This window comes from Lolium rigidum, chromosome 3 (assembly GCF_022539505.1).
Source record: "Lolium rigidum isolate FL_2022 chromosome 3, APGP_CSIRO_Lrig_0.1, whole genome shotgun sequence".
In the NCBI taxonomy this organism is placed as follows: Eukaryota; Viridiplantae; Streptophyta; class Magnoliopsida; order Poales; family Poaceae; genus Lolium; species Lolium rigidum.
In genome coordinates this window covers 383,635,367-383,644,871 of record NC_061510.1, presented here as the reverse complement: position 1 = coordinate 383,644,871, position 9,505 = coordinate 383,635,367, and the positions used below count along the sequence as shown (strand labels likewise).

The following is a 9,505-nucleotide window of genomic DNA, read 5'->3' as shown; positions in this document are numbered from 1 at the left end:
CTATAATGAACTTGTTGAGTACGCTCGTACTCATCCCACTCTTAAATCCCCTGCTTAGATATGGAGGCATCGAAGGAGGACCTATAGTGCAACTCGAAGGCCGAGGAGTCAACAACTACTTCACGAGACAGGACCCTGTCAGAGGAGCCCGATACCACATCCAACAAGGAGAAAACCTAGTTTAGCCATAGAAGGGAACTAGCTTCCTAAACCTAGCTCCTATTTAGCTAGAGTCTATTCTTAGCCTCCGTAGTTAGTGAAATACTCTACAAATAGAGTTCGTGATAAGACTAGACTACGAGTCGATCTTCCGGAGTTATCTGCAGCTTTACCTCATTGTAAAGTAAGAGGTCTGTGCTGATCTTATGTAATGGAGTAAATGTTGTAATTCTATAGACATACCTTGGACCCGCATATGTTTCTGTTGTACCACTCTGAGCGATATAATACTAGTGGAACGGTGTTTCATTGGTGTTATATCAGACTTGCATACTACACCATGCAGTGGTATGCCGGGTCACCACAGGAGGAAATGAGATGCTCGCGCCCCTGTTTATATAGATCGGAGGCAGTGCGACGGCCGAGGCACGCGTGGCAATGCCATTACTTCGTGCGCAGAGGTAGGTGACGGCCGCACGCCACGCGAGGCATCGCCATTTACGCGGCCTGCCGAAGCGACGCCTCGGCGCCGCATACTGGCGGAGAAGATGCATCGACGCTAGGTCACTGCTAGACGGGCTAGACGAAACGTCCGCCAGACGCGAGCGGACACTTTGCGCATCCGCAGAGACGCATCCGAGGCGCATATTTGGACCAGGTTTGCGTCGCCGACCTGATCACTTTGCGTCGCCCCACTGAAGATGGTACCAGACGCATTTTCGGAACAGGCGGACGCAAACGGTCGCTCAGTCCGTTTGCGTCGCCTCGTTGGAGATGCCCTTAAGCATCACGCGCAATGCAACATGGCAGTTTAAAAACATGTAGAAGGCGTGTGTGTACTTATAGACTGACTGGAAGCCGAGGAGCGGGCAAGTGGGCACCCAGCTACCCTGGATTTAGGGTCGAGAGACGGGCTGGAACAAAAGCATGCGAATGAATCTTTAGCCCATAATGACCGGGCACCGTCGTGCACCCACCACGACTGATACCCAACCACATGATCCATCAAGAATCCGACCGTTGGGTCGCTTCGGGTGCGCAGCGATCTCCTTTTGCCAAAGCCACGTGCACTCATTCCCCCCCATGTTACCACGCCCATTTGTATTTGTCACAATTTGTATCCCAAACTAAAGTATCGACATGTAATTCCAACCACTTGAGTACAATAATGCAATGTAAATTTTATGAAACAGACTTTTTTGGGGGATACACGACAAAATAACCGCCTATTGACATGAGGAAAACACTTAACTGGTTAATTAGGAAACAAAAGCGGATAAATCTAAGATACAAAGGGGCACAAAAGCTCCAACCAATTTGCGCATTGGCGGAAATAGCAAATGCATCGCACCGCATACACACTAATGCACCCTAGCGGTGGAGAAGAAACCTCGGAGATTCATCATTAGACTCTCACACTTTCCGCCGGGCATGTCGGTCTGGCGTTCCCTCCCACGAGGTAGCTGGGTGAACCAGAGAGCCTCACAAAAGAGCATCGATCCATGATCCATAATAGACGCATATATGGTGTTTGTAGCGGAAACTTCAGAATACCTGGACAGCCTGTTCTGGAGAGTGAATCTGGACCACTTCTTGTGGCGAACACACCAAAGCAACAAAGCCTCCTATGGGCACGATCTATTAGGATGTAAAAGAAGACTGGTTGAAGGTATTTTCCTGATGCCACTCATTCCGAATTTCGAAGAAAAAATAGCGCATGCATGGTACCACGTCGCAATGCAGCGTTGTGGTTCATGAGCTTACTACGGATCTATGAAGGCTGTAACGGTGGTAACAACAACAAGAGCAGGGGTGGAAGAAATTGGATCGAGTGTTGTTTAGTTTAGGCTGTACCAGATGAAACGATGTGATGAGAAGTAGAAGGCCCGCGTGTGTGTATATATAGGCCATCTGAAATCAAGAGGTGGGCATCCACCTTTACGTTTGAGAGGCGGGCCTGGAATAGAGTCTGCGTCGTGCACCCACCACGACTGGGCCGAATGATGCCCCAGCCACGTGATCCATGAGGATTCCGACCGTTGGGTCGCCACGATCTTCTTTCGCCAAAAGCCACGCGCGCTTCCCCGACCGTTACCACTCCCCTCGATTCCGTCCAAGAAATTTCCCTTCAAAACCTCTCCAGTCTCCGGTCTCCGCCCGAAACAGAAACCGCCCGTACGCACGAAGCAAATCCACCGCGAATCCCAGCCAGAGAAAACCCATCGATCTTCAAACCCATGGCCGACGCCGCCGCGCTGGTCGCCGTCCCGCCGCAGCCGCAGCAGCGGCACCCGCTGAGCCAGATCGCGGCGAGCGGCACGCACCGGCTGCTGCTCAAGCAGTGGCTCAAGGAGGAGGACCTGCTGGCCCGCCGCGTCGCGCTCAGGGAGGCGCGCCTCGACGGCGCGCGCAAGGAGATCGCCTTCCTCTACTGCGCCTTCTTCGCCTTCCACGCCGCCTCCGTCCTCGTCCTCTTCCTCTCCTCCTCCCTCTCCGTCTCCCTCCCCTCCGACCCGCCGTCCCTCTCCTGCTGCCGGTCCTGGATCCCGTGCCTCGTCTCGCTGCTCGCCTCCCTGGCCATGCTCTGGGCGCTGCGGTACAAGGCGGACACGGAGGCCGTGCTGGAGCGGGTGCTGGCGCGGGAGCAGGAGGACGCGGCCCTGCTCGGGCGGTGCGTCGCCGAGCTCAAGCGTAAGGGGCTCGAGTTCGACCTGCTCAAGGAGGTCGACGCGCTCCGCAGGGCAAAGAGCCTCCGCGTCGAGGCCAAAGGCGGCGCCGCCGTGGCAGACAGCCCCAGGCGCTGGCCCGCCAGGGACCTCCCCGTATTCGCGCTCTTCGGGGCCGCCTGCGGCGTCCTCGTGCTCACCAGGTTCCTGCTCTGCAACAACTAGCCAGGACCACGCCGGATCTGATTCATCCCTCAGTGTTCAGGTCATCAGGGAATCGATTGCTGGATCGATGAAGCTTACTGTTCGTCCGCTCCCCTCTGCTGCAGAACTGTTTGTTCTGCGAATTTTGATGTTTGTAATAAGGAAAACCATTTGATTCTTCAGGTTCTGTTTGTATTCTTCCTGTCTGTAGCGGAGAGAAAACTACTCTCTCAAATCTAAGTGTTATGCACAACAAGATGTACACTTGAAGTCATTTTAGTGCCCATTTTATTACCCCAAATTGCTCATCTCCCAATGTGTGTGAACGGTTACGTGTATCTCATCAGGATTTTAAGTTGGCCTAGGTTCCAGGAACAGAAAGGATTTGGTCAAATTTGGAACAAGATTGGGGAAAAAAATGTGCAACAAAAACCACCAAGTGCCAGATGATATTAGCTTTCCGATCGTGCCAGAGAATCTCTTCAGGAAACAGAGCTCAACTCTAGTTCCTGAATCTACAAACTGTAGTTTCTATTTGGAAACCTGCTTCAGATGCAAGCCTTAAAAAAGCTTCAGTGCTAACCATGTCATATGGTTCTTCTGAAGATGTAATCAGGATTTTGACGTCCGTAATAAGGAAGAAAAGATGCTGTCAGTCAATTTGGTTTCTGTTGATGTTTGTAGTTGTACCAGAGAGCTACTCTGCCCTCTCGAACTTCACTGCTATGACCAGGAAGATAATACTGTATTTCAAATCATTTTAGTCCTCGTCTTGTTACCCCAAATTGCCTTTTATAATGTTCTTACAAAGACGGGCTGCGAACGGTTCTTTCAGGCCTTTTATATAATCACACCAGGATTGAAGTTGGACTAGCTTCCAGGAACAGAGTAACCCAAATCTTTCAGGCTTCCAGATTAATTTGGTACAATTTTTTAACACCTTGGGGAAAACGTGCAACATGAACTACCAAGTGCCAGATGGAAGCTTTCCAGTTCAATCACAGAAGAATTCTTCAGGAAACCAGCCTTCTTTGACCAGGTTTGCAATAAGGAAAAATGTTTGATGCGTTAGATTTTGTTTGTGGTGGTATACTAGACAGCAAATTTAACCTGTCAATCATTCTTCACTGTTATCATAATAAAGATACGAGTACGTTAATTAATCCCGTTTTACTTCCCACAATTGATCCTGTCAGATGGTTCATGTAAAGATTGATTGTTCGGTTCTTCTAGCTTTGCTCTGCTACTTAGCAGCAAAAGTATCAGTCTGAAGTTGGCTAGTGCTGAACGTTGGGCTAATGTCCAAAATAAGTGGCTAACAAGAGTTCGAGAATGATTCTTCATTACCAGGTAGGATGTTTAGTTATCCAGTATCTCGTTGTGTCGATAGAGGAAGTCACATTAAAACTCAACACCAAAAGATAAGAGGAAACATTCCTCAAGAAACCATTTTATTTTGTATGCAGTGCCCAGCTCAGCTCTACTTCTTAGTCTTTTCTCCTCCTGTCTTCTGAATGTATTCACCTCCTTTTGCTTCCATCATGAAAACCGGCTTCAGATGCAAGCCTAGAGAAAATTGAAGCCGAGAGAACTCTACAGAAATGGTTCGCTCATTGCAACGGTCCTTGAGATGGATTGCAATAGTTCTATCCGTCTTGCTTTGTTCCGCTATTTCAACAATATCAGAACAGAACTTGGCCCATGTCATATGGAAAAATATTACTCCGTATCGAAGTTGGCTGAGTTTCCGGAAACATATAAGAATGTAAGTTGGCTACTTCCCGAAAGCAAGATTCCAAACCAAGAGGCTAGGGCAGGGTTGCGGCGGGTCGGGCGTACTGACAGGGGGGACGCTTCAGCAGATCGGCCCCGATCTAGGCCCAGATAAACTCGAAAGGGTTTGTGAAGTTGTTGCACCTCCTCTCCGACGTCGGTACCCAGGCGTTCCTGGGCTTCAACCGCAGCTTAAGAAATCTGGGGGCTCAACATGGCGGTGGTAGCCTCCTCCGCCGGAGAGGGTCGGCTGGCTAGTCACGGCGGCGAGTTAGGGAGGCACGGCTGGCGGTGAAAACCAAGCTCTGATTCTAGTATCGATTTTTTAAGCATTTGTTGGATGATGGAGGCAAGAGGTGGAGTGGTTTGCATCTACCGCGTCAACGACGGCGAGTCTCGCTTGTGTGGTGCAGCGGGGCTTGGTGAAGGACACAATGTGATGGACTCACGCAGGGAGGGGGCGATGTGCGCCATGGCGGCATCGACGGCAGGCATGTCAAGGGATATGCGGATCTCTATCGCGTCAACGACGGCGAGTCCCAGAGCCAGGGGTGATTGGGGAGATGTGGATGTCGATGAAAACCAAACCCTCACTATGGTCACGGTGGCGATGGCGGTGTCTGTGTTATTACCTTGTTGAAGGCATCGTTGTTGCAGACACCGCCTACTCACTCGTGATGCTCCGAGGAAAACCCTAGATCTAAAAGTCCTAGATCGGGCGATGGTGGCTCGTTCGGTGTCGCTCCCTCATGAGGGCATCGTTTTTGGAGCATGGATTGTAGGAGGCAAGAGGTAGAGTGATGTGCATCTACCACATCGAAGACAGCGAGTCTCGACGACATGACGTACCGGGGTCTTGGTGATGGACGTGACTTGATGAACTCACGCAAGCTGGGGGGGCTTCGGGGTTTTGACATATGATCTAGCCAGATCTTTTACATAGAGGTTGGGGTCTCAACCTCCTTTTCGAAGAAAAAAAGTAGTAGCGGAAGTCGTAGATTACAATGACGACTAGCTAGCACGAACAGGGAGACCAGCACTACCTGTTATCATTTTGTTTGGAAGCGAATTGTTGAGCTGCTTTGCGTTGGGAGATGGGAGGCGTTTATATGTAGGCGAGGAGCTACAGAGAGAGTACGGACGAACTTGGAGACTGATGATCCTCACTTGTACCAAATGAAGCTATGGTCGATCAATCATAAGCCCTCTACTGGTTTCCTAGAATCCTGGTGAATCTCCTTGACAACCCCATCCAGCGACCAAGCGCTTCGAACCCACTGGTGGTGTCAAGCGTCAGGCTCCGACTGCCGGCGCAAGGCGAGGAGGCGCGAGGATATTTTGACTTTGAACACCGGTTGCGAACACCACATGCGCGCCAGAACATACCAATAGTCACTAAACCTCGTACATGTACGACGGGAGATGAAGCAACTCAAATATGGGCTCCCAATGCATCCCACTTCTACTGATCTGAATGTGTGCCGGTCAACATCATCTTGCGAGTTACACCTAGCTAGCTAGCTAAGATCACCTCGCTTCCGATTCTGTAACAGACTATAGCAGCTATGCAAGAGTTGGGAGAGCTTCAATTTAGTTTCAACTTTGTTTTGTATTGATAATATCCTATGAAGGCCAAGCTATGGGGTCTATATGTAGGATCGAGGGTGTGCAACGAGTGTTCTGATAGAGCACATGGGAGGGGGGAGGATTTCGTAGAAGGGAACTGGTTGGCTGACACGTGGCACCAGTTAATGGAAGTTCCACAACACCGTCTTCCTGTGCCACATCATCCTTACGGATGGGTCCCAGTGCTAGTTTTATTGTCAATTGCGTTCGACTCATTTTAGCGTTTTCTGTAACAAAAAAAAACTTATCAAAACCAGTAGAAACATAGTGGTACAAAATGGTAAATTCTGACACGATGTGGTACCAAATAGTACCGGATTTCTGTCCCGGACTTATGGGGATGGACAGAGGTGCCGGTGGACCGGCGGAGGAGGAGCTTGGAGCAGGGTGGGACGGCGAGGCATCGCAACAGCGCTTCGGCCGCGGGTGAGGAGGATGACATCAGCTTAGCTCTCGGTCACCGAGCCGTAGGTATGGTCCTTATGTCTTATAGGCATAGCTTTTAAAACCGAACCGGCAAGTGAAACTCTTTCGTCACAAATCCAATTCTATGAGGCTTTAGGTTTGTGCCCGCAGAAGCGGTTAAATGATTGCAAGTTCAAAAGAACGCTGAAAAAAAACACAATTAATAATCACAAACCATTCAACCGCATCCATCAGCACTTCTTATAATCAAGGAAGTCGGGTAAACTTAACAGAAGGGCAAAAAAGAATAATCATTGTTCCAAGAAACCAACAAGCTCTACTAAGACAAGTTTTGCATGGCTCCGGTGATGGAGGGGCGAGGACGGTGGCGCGCTTTCGGCTCGTGCTAGTGTGTCGCTAGGTGATCCAAAGATCTATTTGTAATTTTTATTAATTTTAGGTACCTTTGTACAGCTGTTGATGATTATTAATAGATCGGTGGAATTTTCGCAAAAAAAACTCTAGTTTTGTGAATCTGTACTCCTTTTTTCTGCTTGCCTTTTTATCCCTGAAACTCTTCCATCGCAAACCAGCTTTGACTCGATCCTAGGAAAACAAAATGACAAAACCAAGAGAACCCGGCAGAAGTGGTTGCTTTGGGAGGGGGAGCTGCGTGGGGAGGGTTTTATATTATACTACCTCCGATTCAAGGAATAAGGCGTCCTCGTTTTACGTGCTTTTCGTTTGACTAAGAATTACTTCAAATATATAAAGATTGTTTGTATGAAATTAACATCATTAGAAAGTGTTTTTCAATACGAACCCAACGATACTAATTACATATAATATAACCAAGATTTTGTTGTTTAATTTTTATGGTCAAAGTTCGTCTTGGAATACGCGTGCGCCTTATTCCTTGGGACGGAGGTAGTATATACCAGCGAGGGACTTGGATGCTGCAAGGATCATTTGTAAGGGCATCTCCAACCGGCCGACCCAGACGGACGCGCTGGGCCGTCCGTTTTGGCGTTTGCGTGCCAGCGCGCATGGGCGGACCGAGCGTCCCTGTTGCCTGGGCACGCGCCCGGGCTTCACTTCCGCGCGTGCGTTGCGTGAGAGAAACTCCAGCGTGAAAAGATGGGTACCACTACCTAAAGACCGACCTTCGTGAAGGGAAACATCCTCCCGCAAAACGCACCAGCTCTTGACACGTGTCAGCCAGTGGCGGATCTAGAAATTTTCCTTAGGGTGGGGCAAGTGAGATAATTGCATGTATGTATGAGCTAGTTTTTATAGATTTCTCCATTGTCTCACTAAAATATATGCTATGAGCAAATGCTAGGGTGGAGCACGCCCCACCCTAACACAAGCTGGCTCCGCCACTGAGCCTGCACAGCTACGCGCGACGTAGACGGGTACGAGACGCGCGACGCAGCGAGTGCCCTCCCGCGCGATGCGGACGAGTACGCCCACACACGTACGCCTCACGTCCCCCCCCGTGAATACAGCTTCCAACGCACGCACTCACACCCCCGTATGCACCCATAGTTGTCGCTAGCTAGTTGCTGTACATGCATGCAAATCAAAACTATGTAACAGCACACGTATGCAGCTAGTTTCGTGCATGACTCCGGTGCTTCCTAAATCAGGTACAGTTACACACAACACACGAGTACAGTTGAATACATAGGCGAGACAAGTACACTCGCGCACACGAGCAGGTACAGTCGTACACACGAGCAGGTACAGTCACGCACAACACACGAGTACAGTTGAACACACAGGCGAGTACAAGTACAGTCACGCACACGAGCAGGTACGATCGTGCACACGAGCAGGTACAGTCATGCACAACACACGAGTACAGTTGAACACACGAGCGAGTATAAGTACAGTCACGTAGACGAGCAGGTACAAACGCGCATACGAGCAGGTACAGTCGTGAACACGAGTAAGTACATGTACAGAACTACAGTGGCTCACACGAGCAGGTACAGTCGCGGGTAAGTACAGGTACAGTTCCGCACACGGGCGAGTACACTTACCGAGTAAAGGGAAAAATTGCACCAAATACACTAAAAACAGAAGTACTTATCAGTTGAAACACGAGTACAGTTAGGTACACATCACAGGTACAATCATAATATTATTGGAAGTATGAGAAAAAAGTATCTCCAAACCTATCAACATGGGATCTAGTTTTGAAGATCTCGACGCGAGGATCTCAAAAGTGAAAACGGTTCGTAATTTGGACTTACGGTTCTCAAGATATTTCATTTTGAAAAAAACAAATCTAGAAGAAAAAAAGAAAAAACTGACACAACCCAGTCTTCTCTCTCCTCCCCCATCCCCACCTTGCTTCCCCTTGCGACACGTGGCGAGCAGGGAGACCACTTCCCAGGAATTTTCTGACACCACAGCGCACCACTTATCGCGTGCGGAGCGAGTTGTCTTCCCTTCTCGAAGGTCGATCTTTTTTTAACGATTTCGTGAAAAGATTGACTTCTGGATGGGTGTGCCCGGGCTTCCATCGCCGCCTGACTCACGTGAGACTGGATCAGCCTATGCTCGATGGGATACCAAAGTGCTGAAGGCTGAACTGGCCGTGACACGCTAAAGATTTGTGCATACTTGGGTGGGCCAATTAATGAGCAAGCAAGCCGGCAGTCCCA

At 49.5% G+C, this 9,505-nt stretch overlaps 1 protein-coding gene across 1 annotated transcript; it reads left to right on the top strand.

Moving 5' to 3' along the window:
- Nucleotides 1–2,396: 2,396 nt before the first annotated feature.
- LOC124697545 lies at nt 2,397–3,050 on the top strand. Its single transcript, XM_047230122.1, has one exon. The coding sequence runs from the start codon at nt 2,397–2,399 to the stop codon at nt 3,048–3,050; it is 654 nt and encodes a 217-aa protein (XP_047086078.1).
- Nucleotides 3,051–9,505: the final 6,455 nt, after the last annotated feature.